Source organism: Thunnus albacares, chromosome 13 (genome assembly GCF_914725855.1).
Source record: "Thunnus albacares chromosome 13, fThuAlb1.1, whole genome shotgun sequence".
NCBI lineage: Eukaryota > Metazoa > Chordata > Actinopteri > Scombriformes > Scombridae > Thunnus > Thunnus albacares.
In genome coordinates, this window is record NC_058118.1 from 8,432,809 (window position 1) to 8,453,699 (window position 20,891).

The following is a 20,891-nucleotide window of genomic DNA, read 5'->3' on the forward strand; positions in this document are numbered from 1 at the left end:
AACTGTGCTCCATTCGCAGAATGAAGACTGTGAGATGACTGACAGCTGTAAAAGCTAGTAAAAGGACTACTGTTCTCCAAGGTCGAGAATGAATACCTCTACAGTATATAACAAATGTGTATGAATACGAGGAATATCTGGGAATCTCAGTAATATGAAAAACATGCTTCCTTCTTTGATAAATGTTTAAATTTTTCATTTGTATTGTACATTTGATGATTTAAGAATGTCAGTTCTCCACAAAGCATAGCCTAATTTGTTCATTCTACTCCTAAGTCTACACTGCTTTATCTTTTTTAATAGGATCATTTTTAATTAGAAAGTGTATTTTTAAAGTTCCCCTCCAGTCAAAAATCTCTTTTTCTTCTCATTTGTTAAGATGGATGTTGGATGCTAGAAAGCTGTTTCTCTGTGCTCATCTAAAATCTGAGTTTAAGGCATGTACTTACAAGCATAATTGGTGTCATCACAACAATTTTGGAGCCAGCTGTGGTCCAGTATGTCACTTACACAAGTGTTATATGGAAACTTGAAGCCTCCAGTGCACAAACACTGAGAATGGACTTTTCAGTGAAGAAGGAGACATCTTGTGTCCAGCAGTTAAATCTTTGAAATGATTCTGAATTTTTAATTAGGGAGAAGGAGGAGATGTAATTTTAAGGATTTTCAAGGAAGTAAGTGAACTTTTTGTGAAAAAAAACATCAGACACAAATTATTAATCAAAGCAGAGTATTTCTATATATCTTCAAATTTGTCTAGAGGGGATCTTTAAAGACAAATAACTTAAAAACCTAAAGTTGGATATTTATTCATGAAGTCTTTTTTCATTCATTGGAACTCTGTCTGTATAGGTGGAGTTTTTTTTAAAATTTAGTTTTCATTACTTTTACAGCAATATATATCAATACTGTCCATAAAAACCACAGAGCAGCATCAAACACAAGAAACAAATGCACTCTTACACAAGGAAAAGAAGTAAAATAAATAAATTAACAAAGATTTAAAAAATAACTAAAAATTAAACACAATTACATCATATAATCACTTCTTTGAAAATAACACAAAATAACATAAATTGACAAAGTCAGCTACATGACATATAATAAGTGATGCATTTCACCTTTCTTTATGCATCTGTACTTATTCAAATTCATGTAAGTACCAGTCAGAAGTCTGGACACACCTTCCCATTCCCTTGAATGTCCAAACCTTTGACTGGTACTGTACAAGAAACAACAATTGCCAAGTAAAACACAACTCAATTTAAGAATTCACATCATATTTATTCTTATGGCTTAGAATTAGTTTAGTTTTCTATTAGTGAGATATAACAACTCCGTTCCGAACCAAGATATCAGAGACCTGTGACTGTGATGTCACACAGATACATATAGCAAAAAGCTGCTCCACTGACAAAAGAGCAGTGATTCATATTTCAGTGCTTAAACTACTATAGCCTCATGAGTTTTTTATTACAGTGGTGCTTTCAAACGCACCCTGACTCACAGGAAACCATCAGGAGTCACCCTATTCTGTCTGTACCTGTACGTCAGTGTGACATCACAGATTTGGTTTGGACATAGGAGGCAGTGCTAGATGTTCGCTAACACAAATGGAGCTGTCCTCAGTGCCATCAAATTATCACATTCCAAAGCTGACATTCAGTGGTATTTCCCTGCAAGATTATCGGAAACGTTCTCATATAAGGATTTCATGAGAAAGTTGGGCCCAGGACATACCACCTGACTCTTCTTACTGGATCAGTATGGTTGTTCTATACACATGTTTTACTGTCTTCATTGCAGCCATCTTCGAGTCACACCATAATCACCATTCACCTCCGCAGTTAAAGGTTTTATGATCACAAGCCTCTTCCTGATAAATTATTCAACATCTTCATTCTGCAGGCTCTTTGTCATGAAATCCAAAATTTATGCACGTTTTTCACAATACATTTTTACATTTTTCAACAACACACCGATTTGACCACAAGAAGCAAAGCAGCAGGTGACAATATAAAATAATGAATCCATTTCTTCTTCCTTTTCATTAATACCTAACTTCCAACATAGACAGAAAGACAGGCACACACACACATACACACACACAAACTCACACACACACACACCATATAAGACTCATGAAAAGTAATGTTTCTAGATTGTTTGACTTTCTACTGCAAGCTTTAGACATACTCTAACAATAAGCATCAGACAGACTCAGCAAGCAAGCGACAGCAAGGCCAATACAAAAGTACAGGGGTCACTGTAATAGTGAAACTGACACATCATTTGAAATATGCCATATCTTTCAACCAAGATGCATGAGATAAATACAGAAGTCTGTATGGCCAAATTCCCATAACAAATATTTGGCGATAAATCAAAACCTCTTGCATGCAATTATATTTTGGCAAAAAAAAAAAAAAACTTCTGCTGGTTGAACAGTAGCTCTTTGCTGGTCAGGAGCAGCCTTGTAATGTAGGAGCATCTTTATCTTTTACAGGCCAATCTTCAAGGCAGGACTGAGGGTGATGTGTTTATGTCCAAGTCTGTCACATCAGTCACTTTGTATTGTGTGGCGCAACTCCGCAGGAAGGCTAAAAGCATTCCAGTCCAGTCCCTTCATTAAAGTCTTTGTGGGGATTTTGGCTGTTTCCAGACCACAGCTGGATAAAATGGGAAGGGAGGGAGAGACTGGATGTATTGCACATATGCATCCACAAACACACACTCACAACAAGCCCTCTCATTTTCCACGCCTTTTTCTCCATCATCTACCCCTTCTCCTACATCACATTCTCAAACAGCTGCATGGATCTCATCATGATTTCATCCTGGGGAGAGAGAAGACAAGTAATCATGGCAGAATGATGTAATTAACTAGCATCTGTTTTGTACTTCTGTATATAACGATGTACAGCTAGTCCTGTTGCACAAGCAGCTTCCAGGGCTAACATAATTCATTTATCTTTGCAGAAACATCCGTTTCAAATATTTCTGGAGGAGTGTTGATATTCTTTGTAATGTTTAAGTTGGTGTTCTCTGCATGTGTATGACCTCATTTAGACTAATGCACATTTGGGCATATAATGCGGTGTTTAGAACCTGTTATAAATCTACATAAAGCACACATCTACTTGCACTGTCTGCATTGACAATTTCAATGTTATATATGTTTTCTATGTGTTATCTAAGCTCAAAGGTCCACTCACTAGCTTTTGGAGCTTTCAACTGCATCTCAGGGTCTTAATTCAGCAGCTGGAGCTAGCTCAGGTGTCATAATGCATAAGTGTGTAATTGTGCTCCATTTGCTTAGTGAAGACCATGAGATGTGACTGACAGCTCTGAAAGCTAATAAATGGACTTCTGTTTCCCAAGGTCAAGAATGGATTTCCATGCCAAAATTTTAAATGTACCTCTACAGTGTATAACATATGTGTATGAATACTAGGAACATATCTCAGTAATATGACAATATGCTTCCTTCTTTGATAAATGTTTCAAATTTTAAACATATTTTATTGCTATTACATACTAAATGAAGACAGCCCCAGATGTAGAGCGATACACACCTCCTGGCAGGCTATAACAAACTCCTCTAAAGTCACCACTCCATCTTTGTTTTTATCCATTTTCTGTGGAAAAACAATGTAACAGAACATAGTGTGAGCCAGTATCAGCGAATATGTGATAATTCTGTTGTGGAAATGTGTTTATTGTGAGCTTGTGTTGCAATAAACTGTACACACTATAGAACACAATACTGTCTTAGAAAGTTGCTATGGACTGCAAGGACTGGCTTCGCTAATGATATAAAAATTTACAAGCCTTATCTGAAATCTTGTATTATATGCAAAGTGTCTCAATAAAACTAAAAACATTAATTTGGGAAGTTACTGGGGTATGATAAGAGACATTAAGAGTCAGGTTGTTTTACTTCCTGCTGTGTAAAATAATGGGTTTTACAATCACCTGTCACTTAATAACAAATGCTGACTTCGACTCATATGTCTGTGAAATTATGTGTTGGTGATCTAACCTGAAAAAAGGCATCCACATGCTGCTGTGGGACGTCTCCCTTCAGCGCAGGATAGGTGTACTTGCCCATCATGTCATAAATGGCCCTCACAATCTCAGTCATTTCCTGAAAGAAGAAGAGAAGATGCACATTGTGCTGAGACAGAGGCTTTAGATGACATGAAAAGCATATTGTATACATTGTGACAGCACAGTCTCACCTCTCTGTTTATGTAGCCATCTCTGTTAATGTCATAAAGGTGAAACGTCCACTCCAGTTTTTCCCTCAGTGTTCCCCGCAGCAGTATAGACAACCCAACCACAAAATCCTGGAAACAGAACAGAATAGAGAGACAAGATAAACTCAGGAAACATCATTGCGTATTATAGTGAAGAAATTAGTGAAGTTTTGAATAAAAATGATTACAAAGACGGATGACACTTTTTGTTACCTTAAACTTAATGGAGCCATTGTTTGTGGTGTCAAATGCATTGAAAAGATAATGTGCATACATGCTTGCATCTGCAACACAAAAAACAAATATGTAAGGCCTTCTGTTATTAAAAAGCTTCACAGAGCGTCTTCACAGAAAGTGTTGTACTTTACCTCCATGAGGAAAAAACTGTGCGTAGATGTGTTTAAATGTCTCCTCATTTACCACTCCACTTGGACATTCCTGTGGGAAAGATGAATTAAGATTATTGTACCCTATGATATTACCGTTTTTTCAGTCTGTTGGAAAAATGAACCAGAACTGTCCAGGCTGTAATCATATCTGTCAACTACAATGTGTGATTACATTCTTGAAACCACGGTAGAGGATCTGCAGCTCCGGTTTGCTGAAGTTGGTAAGAGCTTCCAGTTGATCAAGACCCTCTGGCCTGTGACACACCATCGTCATCTCCAGCTCATCATCTGTTTTATCTGCAGGGAAGAGAGAGAGAGAGAGAGAGAGATAGCAAGAGATATATTTATTACACCGAATCGTGTCAAGACAGTCCGTTTAACATGTGCCATGTCTTCCCAATCTTTAGAAATATGAAAACTGTAACACACAGGAAAGAGACAATTCAGCAAAGCTTGAGAATGTTAAGTCGGCGGGAAACATATTAAAAGTCTGATTAGACAGCAGAAAAGTGTGCTTGCAGAGGTAGCAGCAGAAGAATAAGGCAGGGAGAGGATCACAAAGAGGTAGAAGAGAGACAAAGATGGATTTTTAGAAGAGCTACATACACTTGACAAATTAGATTCCCCTCTAGGAGTTGAGGGATTTTATTAATGGTAACATGGTGCTCAGTATCAGGTGCTGTGGAGATGGATGGTGGTTAATGATGTGAAGTAATGGCTCTGCTGTGGGCAAGTGTTTGTCACTATGACAGTCTCCAGCTAAAGGGCAATGCTAACACCCTGACTTCCGACAGCGGACGCAATCCACACACCTATAATTTCACAACAACGAACAAATATCCAAGAGAAAACAAGTGCTCTCTGCAAGTCGTTATTAGGTTTTCACACACATCTACAGCCTTGTGCTGGTGTGACAGATTATTAGACAGAATATTTACACATAGAAACACACACTCACATGGGGCTGGTCTCTGTAAGTTACATCATTTTTTGAGATATAAATAATATATTTAGCATTTTTTGGAGTTATACTGTATTATCTGCTATATCCTTGGGTGGATTATTTTAACATAAAGAACAAAACACTACCAGGCTGCACAATGAAAGCTGGTTGAATGACTTGACAAACACACACGTGAGTCCAAACAAGCTCTACTGTAGTTGTGTCAGCATCGATTGGCTTAGTCAGACTCTAAGAAAAGGAGATAAAAATGAACATGATTCTCCTGCTTTTTGGAAAGCAGTGACTCATTTATTTCAACTCATGTGTAAAGATTAATCCTCAGTACTACATCTAGCATCTTGCATCATCTGCCAGAGGCAATCTTAATTTGAATTTTATATTATATATCTTGTTGGTCATTCACTTTTTATCAGTACCCGGAGGCACAAACTGTATGCCTGACTGTATTTAAGTTCTAAAAGTAAGATCTAATTAGCTGCATTTGTTTCTTTATACGAGAATAATTGCCTAAACTTTTGAACAATCTTAATTTGCATTATTTGGATCATGTTAGTTATTCATTAGGTTTCAGTTTCAATCAATGCAAAAAATGCAAAATCCATGTTTCAGCCAACAGAACATCATTTGCAGCTGTACACAAGTTTACACGTGTTTACTGAGATCAAACATGTTCCCAAGGCGACATAAATAAACATCAAGTATTTGTGAAGCTATAGCCTATAGCTAATTTGGAAATGGTGATGAAATAACAAAATATGACTTTAACAGAGATCTTCCACAAGCATGAGAAAACTACAAAAATAGAGATAATATGACAACAAGTTTAAGCAATTTATTGTGATATGTTCAGGATCTATTTTCTGAAGGTTACTGAATGATGAAATATTTGGAATATTTACAGTCAGTTATCAGCTGAACATAGTGTACGTGGTTATGTATTGCTCTATCTCAATCGACCCTCCATCTTCCTCTTCCTCCTCGCTCCTGTTGCAATCTCACTACCTCTTGTTGTCATGGGGATAGACAGCCATGATAAATGTGAGCAGTGGTGGTGATACTGGATGAACTGATTAAAAAAAAAATGTCATACACAATTTGTACATTTTTTTTCTCCTTTGAATAAAAGCCTATAACCACACGAATACAAAACAGCAAAAGTGTTGTCTTGCTGTGCTCGTGTGCATGTATTCCCTCTCTGTCAGGGTACGTGTGCTTTCCTGCAAATGCAAATGATATGGTGTGATCAGAAACACATGAAAAAAATGAGGGTGAGAGAAGGAAACAGGCAGAGGTGTTGATTAGAAGAAGGGTGAGATATGGAGAAATGGGAAGAGAGAAAGAAGGAGGTAGCAGAGTGTGAGGAAAAAAGGTGAGAAGCGAAAGAGAACAACAGATGGCAGAAAAGGATAACACAATATGTTTGGAGGACATTAAAAAAAGAGAAGACAAACACTGAGCTTTGAAAGCATGATGAGAAGGGGACATATAGTATTGATTTTGAATTTAGAGTTTACTAGTAGATACTATAAATGATAATACAAATCTTACTAGAGGACAAAATTACCAGAACATAACTGAGGGATTCAGGCAGAGAAATACTGCAGATTCTCTACCAACATCACCAGTGCTGATGGTCATTTGCAAGGCAAGAGTCTGAATATAAATGATTCAACAGTTGCTCTGCACATACATAACAACATCTGCGGCATTCATCAGCATATAGTGAGGTTATATAATGAAGTGATGGGGATAATTAGAAATGTGTGCCAGGTGGGGAGCTGTGGCAGCTTCAGGCCAGTTTACACAAACAGTTTTGGGAACAACAGGTTGTATTCAGTTTCACATGCCCCAACTGTCAATTTCGTCTTGACGTCTGAACAGTGCAAACACTTTAAGAAGAGTTAACATCATCTGGGTAGTTCATGTTAAACATACTGCATATTTTGGTTTTGGCATAATTTCTCTGACTCTATTTCTTCCCTCCATCTCACACTCAAATAAGTATTTGCTACCTTACCTTAAAGTAATAGTCAGACATTTTAGGAAAGAGGTTTATTCGCCCTCTTGCAGAGAGTTAGATGGTAGTTGTATGGTGAAAGTGCAGCCAGCAGCCAGTTAGCTTAGCTTAGCATAAAGACTGGAATCAGGAGGAAACAGCTAGCTTGGCTCTGCCCAAAAGTAATAAAATCTGACTACCAGCACCTTTAAAGCTCACTGATTAATACATTATATCTTGTTTGTTTAATCCAGTGACTTCCTGGAGTCCCCGCTGGTAGCCTTGCAACCTCTAGGTGATGACAAACTTCCAGGAAGTCACTGCACCCGGCCAGAAATAGTCTAGCACAAAAGCTCCTGTAAAAACACAATGTGACATTTTAACACTCACATTTTTTTTTGAAGAAGAAAATCTAATATGTTTTGAAAAATAATTTGGCTGGTTTTGCACATACATACACACCTGGCTCTGTTTTAGTTTTATTTGTACGCTATCCTCGTCACCTAACTCTTTTCCCTTTTTGTGCAATACTTTGTTTCCATCCTATGGATCAATAAAGTCTCATCTATCTAACCGTATCTTATCTCTGTACCTCTGTACAGCAGGCACTGCAAGACAAACTTTAATGAAGGTAAGAAAAAACAGAGTGACCTCTGTGCATTTTATTCATTTTGTTCAAAGGCTTTTGAAAGGCTTTTTATCAGAGCAGGGAACAATATTCCATCTCATCTTGGTGGAAAACCAGTCATCCATGTCTAATATCAGGGAGTAATTGCTTTGTTGGCAGGTGCGTCTACTTTATCTCTATCTTATGCTGCTGTAAATTCATCATCATTCATCCTGGCTGAGTATTGTTCACAGCCTCCTCTTATGCCCCTTCAACCCAGTCTCCATGACAACGGGCTTTTCAAGCATAAGGCCAGGGAGAGGTATGATATGTGAGCTGTGTGATAATTCACATGCTCTCGCCTGAACCCTCATTCGCTTACCCTTTCACTCACTCACTCACACATCCAACTGGGCACCCACACGAACACGCACACTTAATCACAGAGTCGGGGGCAGTGATTTTGCTCTCTAGTTATTTTCAAGGACATCCTATTTCATGGCTTACTGTAATCTCTCCATCATGACTACATTACATGTGTTACGCTTCACACCTCAGCATCAGTGGAGGACTGATTCCTCACAATTCTGAGTGAATATTATCAATTTTCATTTTAAAATATCTATTCTTGTTTTCTGTTTCTCTGTACTTGACCGCCACATAAAGCAATTTAAATGTATTAGCGGATCTTCTTTTGCTCTTCTTTGAATTTCTAGTTCAATAATTTATAGGCACTCCACAGAAATATGGTAAACACATAAATGTTATTGTTTACGTTAAATGTGCATGTGTTGCACTAGTGCACACATAATAACAAAGATATATTATGGATTACCATTGGTCTAAAGAATTATTTGAATGTTTTTGTCATTTCCGTTGGCTGTTGCTCTTTTGTCTTCTCTCCATTCATCTCTGACTAATATTGACGTACCTCTCGACGGTCTCCTCTGCTTGGTTTGCATGGTCAAAGTGCCCACCACTGCACCCATGTTGTCACCGTGGAAACCAGCCTGGTCAAACAACCCAAAGAGTAATAGTCCTCTATTTATTTCACGATATTCTCAGTCTGTCGTTATGCCTTTATCTCCCTCCACAGCTCTGTATCTTAAAGGGGCTTTGCCCCTCTTCTCTCTGATTTCAGATCTGTCACTGAGAGACGACTCTCTTCTTTGAGCTGATTCTCTTGGATTTCTGATCTCTTCCTCCAAACACACATACACAAGCTGCTCCTGCCTTCCTGCGCCACTCCCTCCGTTCTGTGCCTCACTCTACTCATCTGTCAGCTTTCCCCCCTCTTTCAAGCACCCTGCCTCCTCATGCCCTCGTGTTATTGTGGAGTGTTGGTAACTGATTCCGCACTCAGTAATAACACTACTGACAAGCGAATGGTAGCAGGTGAAGGGCATTTAAAGCAGACACATCTTTGTGCTTTACATGTACTGCACTGTGCATTTTACCCATCTATTCTTATTTTCTTCTCTTATTCATTACTTATTTATCTCTCTACTGCCCTAACATATATACATGCACACACAAAAACACATGCACACACATGTGCACAGACAACTCAACCCGATGGCTAATGATGACTTTAGTCCAATACCACTCCAAATTAGTACTCTGCTCCCCGAAGCATGGTTTGTACCATAATGAGCATGTAGATTTGGTAGCTGTGAAGGCTGCCCACTTTGTGTATGTGTGTGTGTGAGTATGTGTGTGTGTGTGTGTGGGTGTGCATGTGTGTGTGTGCATGTGTGTGTTTGCGTGTGTGTATACAATAGTTGATTCACCACATTAACATAACTCAGATCTTTCTCTCTGTAGAAACTCTATGCAGCACTGTAATGTAGAGGACAACAAAGAATTTGTATTTTTTTAAATGTTGTACATTGGTACAAACAGGGACAGAGTGTTTAATGGTGTCAATTAATATTCATGGAGCAGCTTCAGTTTAAGAAAATTAGACTGTGTGCATTGGGGGATGGAAAGCAGTAAGACTGAGTAATGTTTATTTCTTTTCAAATACCAAGTGTTAAAAATCAAATGGTTTGTTGGAGGCAGAAGCAAGTGTTTATATAAGTGCCCTCACTGTGGTCAAAATCAGTGAGTTTGCTAAAACATATCTTAGGAGGGATATTCATGTAGTATATCTTAGCATGTGATATGTCATCTGACATATGCATCAATTGCCAAACAGAAAGAAGTGATTCACAGCTTGACGATTAAAATTCACATTTATCGAATCTATGGAAAGAGATTTGAAACCATAAAGAGGCTGATTTAGTCAAAGTGAAGTACAAGTAAAGCGATTGAGTAAAACATAGAAAAATGTGAATGTCTTTTTAAATATTCCTTTGGCTCCAGACCAGAAATTCTCTCTCTGCCTCACTTATTCTTTGGGTGTGTGTGACGGCTTCAGAAAACCTCTCTCGGTTTAAAAAATTCATGGAGAGCCATTTTTTCAATGTTGTTTCAGCTTTCCTGTTTCTTGAAAGTTGCGTTCTTCAGAGTGAGCCGTAAAAAGAGCAAAAAGCCATGTGGAGGAGTACGGTGGCAAAAATACATCCGATGTGACAGGCCTACGATGTATGACATCATGAGTTTAAGAGCCTAAACTCCATAGTCATTCATAAATTGAATATTTTATTCCCTCATAGTTATGTAAGTCTGTTTGTCTACACAGTTTGAATAGCAAAGGACTGCACGGTATGCAGGTTACCGCTATTCAGTTAAATTGTGTGGTGTTTGTGTGTATATGTGTGTCTGTGTTTGTGTGTTAAACATATAAAGTCATGCATAATTCTAATAAATATACACCTCTCTCTTGGTAGGTGCCTTTCACACACTACACACTAAAATTAAAAAATTACCTTTCTACCTTTATAGCTCATTTGCACTCATGCAATTCATTCATTCGTTTCCCTGTGTTTTTACATCAAATATTCATTACTTTTACTTCCTGGAAAAAAAAAATCTGCACAGTGACATCATCTCAGACTAGGAAGAATAAATAAAAATTCCACTTGATATCACAGATGTTTAAACAAACCTTCCCCTCCCCTCCTCCCTATACAAATAGAAATAAGCCCCCTGACATACATACGCAAGCAGTTGCAGATGGAGAGTTAAGCATTTAGATCACTATAAGAAACTGTTGTAATCCCCTTGACAGATGTTTGCCATCTGGAACTGCCTTTAAGCAGCATATCAGCCTGCACAGTGACAAGCACAACTGATGTCATCATCTCTTCATCATCTTCTCACCACTTCATGAGCTACACAAGTCGGCTCACTACTGCCAACTGACAGGACTCCCTCATCAAAATTTCAATTTTACAGCCACTAATGGAAAGGTGAGAGAGCAGTAAAAATAATAATAGATCCAGACAACATGAGCAGAATTTGAACACAGCATTACTGAAAAGCCATTGCACATGTTCATCACTTAATTTCAAGTAAGCTGAAGACAATCAAGACTATGTCCTCAGTTCCGTATCTGACTGAAACTGTTCTTTAAGTGTGAAAAAAATACAATAACTCGAGGTAGGTAGGTTGAAACATGGAAGAGGTGGAAAAAAATCTTTCGATCTGAGAGAAATTCTCTTCTCTCCTCCTGGCATGAGATAAGAGTGTCAAACCTGAGAGGTGGTTCTGTAGTCTTGTTATGCAGAAGCCCCCCAATAAATTATTTCATCTCTACTGCTCTTTTTCTCACCTTACAGGTGTGTAAGATTTAGCGGCATCTAGCGGTGAGGTTGCACGTTTTCTACCAAGTCCACTTGCTAGATGCCACTAAATTCTACACAATGCACCTTTAACATCCCTCTGTTACCTTCATACTTCATATTAGAACTAGTTGTGCTTTAAGAATAGGATAACATGGATTTGATGAGGGGAAAAGGGGCTGCCCGATGAATCAATATACTGTACAGTTTTTGGAGATAGTATATTATCTCTCCACAATCTTTTTTGTCGAATGGCTTATAGTTAGTTTCACATGGAAATGTATCAATTTGGATATAGTAATTACTTATTACTTATGTCATTGGTGACCAGTTGCATATATAATGCATATTGAGCTACATTAAAATAATATTGTTTGTCAGAACATGTAATTGACAATAATAAACCCACAAAAAACATACTTTTACCATTTTCCCCCTCAGTCATTTAAAGATGCTAAAGATGATTTTCATTAATATTTTTCATTGCAGCCTTTTCTTCATGTAGGGCCTTTTCTGGTGTGAAATACAGTACATTACAAGCTCTGGTTCTGCTTGGAGGAGGTTGGGCTGACACCCACACAAGTCCATTTTTGCAGGGATATGAGGTTTCCTCATCTGTCGCAGCTCAGACTGAGTCTCTTGGCACAACTACTTGAATAGCAGCTTGGCCCTCCTCATGTTCAGCGCCAATGTCATCTGAGCTAGCATTATCACTCTCCTGCTCTATTTATGTTTCTGAATTATTTGTTTCATAACTTAAACATGACTTAAATATAATACTCATCATCAGTTCCTTCAGTTTCATTTCATTTTCAGAGTTACTGTCATCAGAACCTTTCTCTGTATCATGTCAGTGTGACAGTATAAAACAAACTTCTTCATCCTTGTTCCTGAACTTATTCATAGTAACAGTTAGACAACAGTGCCACCATGAAGCCAAACAGGAAAACACAGTATTATATGTTTATATATAGCAACCTTCTAAATGTAACACTGTTAGGCCTACATACCTCATGTCTGTGGTGAACCAATAAACTTTTTTAGTGAAAAGCATTGTTAAAATAAATAGTTTGAGGAATAGCAGCGAGCTGAGGGCTTAACTGCATACAATTAATAAATTAGACTGAATTAGACAGACATCAGGTGAGCAATAAAATGAATAAAAATAGCCTTAATATTTACCAATTTCCTTAATCAGTACTTTAGTAATAAACAAATTTAACCCATTTATTTCAGTGATTTGACATGTATATTGTAACAAATATTTAAAATGTTTTCTACCTGGTAATTCATTTCAAGAAGAGGAATAAAAAAAAAACAAAAAAGCAAACCCAAATCTAATAACAATTTTTCTTTTGTCTGTCATGTATTGAAAACTGCCTGTGGCAACGTGGGGAACCTGGAGTAAAAGTCCTTTTATATTCCACACTTACACATGAGTGTGCTCATAGTATTCCTATCGCACAGAGCAAACACATGCATACATATTCTTTTGAAAAAAAAAATACAGCCACCAGCTCTTTTTGATGAGATAAGTTATATTCAGGGAAACCAGAAACCAATTTTTCATTGCGAAAACACACTCAAGTGGCGGTACACACCAAACAACGGGAGACCTTTTGCCCGACTTTCAAGTCTGAACAGTCTGATAGAAGTCAGCACTGTTGAAACAATGCAAATGTAACTATCTCTGATATTTATAATGATGAGGCTGGTTGTATCTGTGCTTAATTGGTCAGTTCAGATCACCTGGACAGTCACAGCTTCTTTCTGACACTATGGGTGTTTTTCTTTACTTGCTTACTAAGCAGGGAGTTCACAGCACTTTCTCTATTTTGGTAAGTGTGTGGTGTTACTGTTTGAACAACAGGTGGCAGCAGAGTACAATCATTCCTGAAACAATCAGCAGCTTGTGTCGCCATTGCAAGCTCATTTTGTTCATTAATAAATACAACATGCACAAAAAAAAACCCCGAGTACAGCAAAATATGACATGTAGGCAGAAAAAGTAGCACCCTTTCATTCATTACTATACTGTTCACTACATCAAAATTACTGAGAGGGGGATTCTGTATGTAAATACCAGATAATAAAACGATGAGGGTAGAGAGAATTAATGTGGAGAATAAAAGACACAGAGCGAGGAGGCAAGAGATAAAAATAAATGTAGAAGAAGACGGTTACATAAAAGCGAGTAGTGAAGTGATGTAAAAAATTAAAAGCGGAGACACACACTGTCAGCTCTGATCCACTGCTTTCACAGCCACAGAAAATGAGAAAGAGAATGAAAGGAGAAAGAAGATAGAGTGTTTTTTGGGGAGGCCAGTTCACAAATACATGGCAATGCTGAGTAATTCTGCCTTAGTGTTGGTTATAGTAGAGGTATGGTAGAAGTGCACAGGCCTTTGATAGGAATCTGTATATCTGGCGTGAAAGAGGATGTGAGTCTTGGTGCAAGGTTATGCACTTAGAGGACACGTGACTTGTAATAGTGAAAGACAGGTGCAGCATGAGGCCGGATGAGAGTGTCATCACCAGCACTTCTCCTGTTTCCAATAGGACCCGAGTCTACACGAAAGAGGTTGTATTAATACAAGAATGGTAGAAAGTTTAGGGAAACGTAAAAATACCAACCATAAAATCAGTCTAAAAATAAGTCAAGGTGTTGTTAAGGGTTGCATAACAATTTCAGAACCATAACATTTACCTTATTTAGACTGATCGGTATTACAGAGAAGAGTAAAGCACTGATTCTGGGTAGAGATATTAGCATTAGACAGTCTAAATTGTGCATAAGCTGGAAAAAAAATATGCAAATATGCAATACTCATCCCCCTGTGATGCTTACACAAAACAGCCCAAAATGTTTAAAACTGTTCAAAGAAAATGTTGAAATTAGACATTAATTATGTCCATGTATGCATAATTTCATACCTGCGATTTAAAAATGAAGCATGGCGGGGACTCTGGGCCCTCCACTGTCTTCTATCTGAGGAAAACATCCCTGTCTTCCAATCTACAATTCAAATACAGCTCCAGACTTATCAGCCAGACACATTATCAGTCACATCCCCAAATGAAAACCAGCTTTGAGTACTGTTCAGCTACTCTCTGAACAAGAAAAATAAAAATGAATTAATTAAGCAGCAGTAGCTTGTTTCAAAGCTCCACTGCTTCTTCAGTTCAACAACACGGTTAGATTTCACATAAAGTTTCAATTGTTTGCAGTCTTCTTATAGATCACAACAAAACAGTTTCTAAAAGCAGTGGTGTAAAGTACAGTATAAATCAAGACTTGAGGAGAAAAAATACATTAGCCACTGGGGACCTAAGAATAACAGTTTGTTGCTCAGTTTATTGCCTGAGGCACATCAGCAACCCTGTTTTCCCAACTCTGGCATTCTACAGCCTGGGATGTTTAAAGGTCTGAAGATGAATATACATGCTGCTGCATTTGTAAGTAGAGTGTTTTAAAGGTGAACAAGGAGAGTTTTATGGTTCATGTCACTATATGTATAAGTGTGTGCAGGCAAATATGCATAACAAACCAAACTACTGGAGATATGTGCGTGCTGGAGATGAGGGACTTACATTTTTCACTCTACCTGACAGGCTTGCGTGTGTGAAACTGTGTGTGTATGCATATTTTTCATGTCTTCTCCCATGCATATGATAGCAATCTAAAGAGACTGCTCCGAGACACGATTATGAGAGAACTGTCCAGGGAAAGGTTTCAATTTGGAACGCAACCACAGCCGCAGTATGCTATAAACCTACTGTATTGCAACATAAACTCTTTCTATTCTGTTGTTTGAATCTGTCTTGTATGTTATCATTCCCAAAGATTGCGTATTATTTTCCATGGTGTATAACATTGTTTCATGTGACCAAAATGATATGAAAGAAAAATAACCTTTATAACATTGCATGAGGGTTTTACAAACATTTGCCAGTGAAATGAAACCCTCAGTGCCTTTTTGGTTAATCTACTTCTGTGTTGTTGTCAACTATCAGTTTATAAAAGGGCCAATCTGTTACACTGGCAGAAATGTATATTTTGGACATATTAAAGATACACTCTGTCCTGCTGCTAAAAATCAAAACACAAAATTGCAACCTAGTATTAACTCAGATTAATTGACAGGTCTTTTAATTCATGGACACAGCTTGACACCAATTAAATGTAAGCCTGTCATTTTCTGATGCTGTAAAAGGTTTGCTTACATCAGTAAAGCTTGTAAACAAGTCTGGATTTTGAATTACATTTGGTTGAGAAACATACAAATGCAAATTTTCAGTGATCTTCAATCATACTGTATATATAAACATTCCTCAAATTTATATGGAGAAAAAATACAGATTGGACCTTTAATTATACATAATATGCATCTACATATCAGACATGTTTTAATATTTAGTTTAGAAGTTCAGAATTGTATACCCTAATTGTGTGTTTTATTAAAGTATTTATGGACACAATAAACCTAATATGATGCAATCCAACACAACAATAAATACTGATATTTTTGTTAATGTTCAGCTTTCATTGAGTCTCCATCAGAAAGATGTTAATTGAACTTCATAGTCCTTTCTGAGGCCTTAGTTCTTAGTGTTTAGGTACAGAATTGTTGCACAAGTGTGTTCACACCCTTTACTGTACTTGAGCGTGTCCATATTGAGATAAGCTGTGAAACTTAAAAATTAAACTTGAAAAATTCCTACTCTGAGTTGAAACATTATAATCAATAGGCACCATCTTATGCAATCTATAACTGAGTATTTTGGCTAGAGGCACTTAATTAACTCATTGACATTCAATTATGGAATTAAATGAAGACACGGCCCCTGTGTCGCCCAATGCACAAGTATCTTAACTTTGACTAAGAAAAAGGTCAGTACCATGAGCTGCAATCAGCAAAGCACAAAAGAGCATTTGGGGAGAAGCAGCAAACACACACCGAGGCGCGCTGTCAATGGACGAGAGACTCAATAGAATTGACACTCCGATTCATCAGATACTCATCCTCTGAGGCTGCAGAAGGTAAGATTACTGGCCTCTAGAAAAGAAGGATTGAGATCATCCTGAAAACTGTTTTCCTCTTCATTTGCTAAAGTTTCATCAGTAGCCCACTTTGATAATTAGTCCATGCGATTGATGATATAAGCCCATTTCTGTGAAGGTAGGTTTGGATTTGTTAACTTATTTCTTTTTTTTTTTTTTTAAATAAAAGAATGGGTTATGCACAGTACTTCAGTTTTTAGACACTACAGATATGTGGCTGCATTGCATGACCTAGATTGTCAACCCATGCAGCCATGAGTAGGCTGTATTATTTCTAGAATAGCACAGTAGCTGACTAAGCCGCCAGGTTAGAACACTTCACTCTCAGCTATATTTTCTTTCACTTCATCACAGTAGCAGTTTTTTTTGTGTTAAAAAACTACTTGGTAGTTTTTAATATACAAGGAATACAAATGTGCAAAACTTTATGAAGACCACTTTTCCATATTTTTTGTTCATTCATCAATCCTTACGTAGAATTGATTGACATGTTATATGTCTTCCTTCAATAGTTTGTGAGAGTTTGTAGTTTATTAGTATGATGGTAAAATAGAGTAAAGGCCAAAACTGAATGGAGTTTTAGAGTTGCTCTCCCTGTCAGTTGTTAAAGCATATTCACACCATTGACAGAGCGTGTTAGAAAAGGATGAATAGGATTATCTAATACAAGCGACTATTTAGATGTGTGCTTACAAGTACTGAAGCTTGCATACATTTTAGGTTTGTAAATTCTCCCAAATGGCCGGAAGTCCTATTTGTGAATCTGTTGCCATAGCTGCAGTGTCAAGTTCACTTCATTTTTCTGTAAGAAATCATTTCATGGCAGTGGATATGCTTCAAATGATTTGGAGCTAGATGGTAAAATTATCCAAATAGTTCTGGTTGGAAAATAAGCAGACAAATTACAAATTGAAATACAAATGGTGGAAAAAGTACATGGATCAGACATACATAACTGAAAGTTGGGAGTCTAAATGAGGCATTGCCTGCCAGATACTTTATATGCCACATTTGTGTTTATATGGTAAATTGAATTTTCTATAAATAAGGGCCACAACAGACCTGCAGTTTTTTTGAAAGTCAGCGCGAGTTGATGTGTTTTATCATTCCTGACTGACTTGCAGCAGCATTCTGACTTGGTGACTCAGCGTGTTTTTGTGCCACTAAGGTGAAAAGTAACTTTCAAATAGGATGACGTAGTGAAGAGAAAAGAGAGCCAGGGTTTTTTAACACGGCGATGACAAACACAATAAGAGCTTTAGAGTGCATCGCAAAGGGATGTGTACAGATGTTGCATAACGTCATCATTTAGCTTTTGAAGGTGATAGGTGGGATACTGGTTCCAAGCATTTACTAAGTAAACCAGCTCCTTTAACCTGAAAATCAGTTGGTGATGACATGGCTGCCTGCATTAAGGAATTTAAAAACATTTTTGACACTATTAAGGAAACCTCAGAACAGCTGAGGCTCAAACAGCTCTATTGCAAATCCTGCAAATGCTTCCTTTTTAACACCCTTGTTGACAGTTTACTGCAAGCAAATGTACACTGTTTACAAAATAAACCATATCGCAACCTCTAATTTACCTGCCTCTCAGACATATTCCACCCCACCCTTGTGTCCTGACCAACTCTGAAATCAAACCTACACCCTGGGTGTTTGTTTGCACATGTCCTTAGTCTCTGCATACATACATTGTGGAATTGTGAGCCTAAAATTGTTTAATAGGAAGCAGTTTTAGAAGCTCCAAAGAGGTGAAAATGTCCATTATTTCATCAGAAAAAAATGCAAAAAAGGTCAGTAAAGGTATACAAAATTTTGTGTAACAGAAATATCTTGGCCTCCTTTTCTATAGGGCTCCTGAGGGCTCTAATCTTATCTGGTTCATCTGGCCTGATGGCTCAATATAGCTGCCACCAGCACAGTACCAGCTACAGTATATCACACTGCTCCAGTGTCCAAAACTCAACACATTTTTTATATCCTGATGTTTATCCTGATAGACCAGATTAAGAATGGTGTTGCATTCCAACATCAAACTATAGTACATTTGAACACTACTGCATTACCAAATAAGATGTATTCACATTCTTCGGCTGAGAGCTGAAACGCTGGGGAGACTTAGTCTTCCAAAGCAATGGCTCAGTGTTTCACTCAAGGACAATGTGACAGGAAACATGGGTGTTGATGAATAGACTACACTTTGGCTGGTGTAGGAACTGAGTCTTAACCTTGACCACATGGCTGCATCAGCTGCATGAAACAAATATCAGAACTCACTAGCAGCATGCTGATCTATTTGGGAAAGATAGGTACAATTCTAATGATAAAACTAGTGACTGGTTAAGTGAGGGTGTAAAATTTAGAAGATGATGGCACATTCACTACTTTGGAAACTCAAAACACAGAAATTTTGGTTTTGCACCCTATTACAAGGGAACAATACTCGATCCAGCTAGCATATATGTTGCACTATTGTGGATGTCAAGACGATCTATTTTAGAGTATGTGTCCTGGGCCACATTGAAGGACCACCTACTCAACTGACGTCCTTTGGAGTATTTATTAAATGCTTAGTGGTGTCACAAAACCACACTGTATCTAATCAAGTACACATAAAAATGTGTGAATGCATAAGTGAAAGATGCAAGTGTATCTGTTTTACCTTTTGTGAGGGTTCCTGAGACCAGTCTCTGCAGAGACTGGATTAATTTGAGCACCCCCTGCCTGCAGCGGCTGGCGCAGCCAGCCATCCTGAGGTAGAGGTAGGGCAGACGGGGCAGAAAAAATGTTGTTCCCTCCAGTATATCTCAAAAATGGTTTGAGCTTGACGACGTCCTTTCAGAAGATATGACTTTAGTCCGGGTGGTGATACTTATTGCAAAGAAGAATCTGCCTCAGTAGTTTTTGTGATATGACATCTTATGGTCCTTTAACAGGATCCTTGTGGAGAAAAAAGTAAGAACTGACATGAATAATCAGTCACCTGCAAAATGAATCTTTAAGTGAGGCTTAAATGCAAAACAATGTACATTCACTCACACAAATGTTCCTCCACTCAGTTACACCTCACTCACTCAGTCAGAAACAGATACTCACACACCAAAAGAAACACACACACACACACTGTGGTGAAGTTCAGAGGCAAATGAAAAGGTGCTAGAATTGCCAAGAGAGCCAGATAGGCAGAAATGTTGACTGGAAAGAAAAATCCAGACCTATATGTGAAACTTTAATAAAAAAGCAAAGTTCCACAAACTAAGATCAGGCAGAGGGTAAATTATTAAATGGACTCCAGGCATAGAACATGAAGACCAGGAAGTTCTGTTCCTCCAAAGAAAAAAAGAACCTCGTCCAGTTCTTCCCACCTCCTGTCTGTATTTCTCAGATCACTCTTCTCCTCTTTGTCTTGTCTTCTTTCTTGTGGTGTTGTGGAAATGTGAGGTAGCAGTTTCTCTCCTAGTATATATATATATATATATATATATATATATTTCTGTGTGAGGATTTTCTCTGAACTTCAGTGGGAGCCCTGCGGCTGTGGTCTGTGGAGGAGCTCTGCTCTGGTGCTCTCAGCAGATCTGTACTGCAGAGAGCGCCGGTAGCCACCACTGTTCCCGCCCTCCCTCTTCTATGCTCCCTCCTCCTGTCTTGCATTTGTGCTTCCTCACTCTCAGTCAGGCTGATGCTCTTTCTTACCTTTTCCTAGAGCTTACACAGTTACTTACCTTTTTCTAGAGCCTACACAATTGAATTATCCATGATCCATGTCTGGTTTAAAAAGAAAATAGGGAGTTCATGTTGTGGTTTAAGGCTGAAGCCCAGATTCTTGAGGCAAATCCAATCGTTTTTTAAATTTTTTTTTTAATCAACAATTACTACATCTTCT

The 20,891-nt window shown here is 37.9% G+C and overlaps 1 protein-coding gene across 3 annotated transcripts; it reads right to left on the reverse strand.

Moving 5' to 3' along the window:
* Nucleotides 1–793: 793 nt before the first annotated feature.
* kcnip1b (Kv channel interacting protein 1 b) lies at nucleotides 794–20,538 on the reverse strand. 3 transcript variants are annotated; one of them, XM_044369599.1, is made up of 9 exons: nucleotides 20,371–20,538; nucleotides 19,668–19,945; nucleotides 4,821–4,945; nucleotides 4,628–4,697; nucleotides 4,473–4,543; nucleotides 4,242–4,349; nucleotides 4,043–4,147; nucleotides 3,576–3,638; nucleotides 794–2,837 (listed from the first exon to the last, which is right to left on the reverse strand). In XM_044369599.1, the coding sequence occupies exons 2-9, from the start codon at nucleotides 19,753–19,755 to the stop codon at nucleotides 2,790–2,792; spliced, it is 678 nt and encodes a 225-aa protein (XP_044225534.1). In that variant the 5' UTR covers nucleotides 19,756–19,945; nucleotides 20,371–20,538; the 3' UTR covers nucleotides 794–2,789. The 3 variants fall into 3 exon arrangements, with proteins under 3 accessions (XP_044225534.1, XP_044225533.1, XP_044225535.1); XM_044369598.1 differs by having other exon boundaries at nucleotides 19,668–20,538; XM_044369600.1 differs by lacking the exons at nucleotides 19,668–19,945; nucleotides 20,371–20,538 and adding an exon at nucleotides 9,147–9,462.
* Between the last annotated feature and the right edge of the window lie 353 nt (nucleotides 20,539–20,891).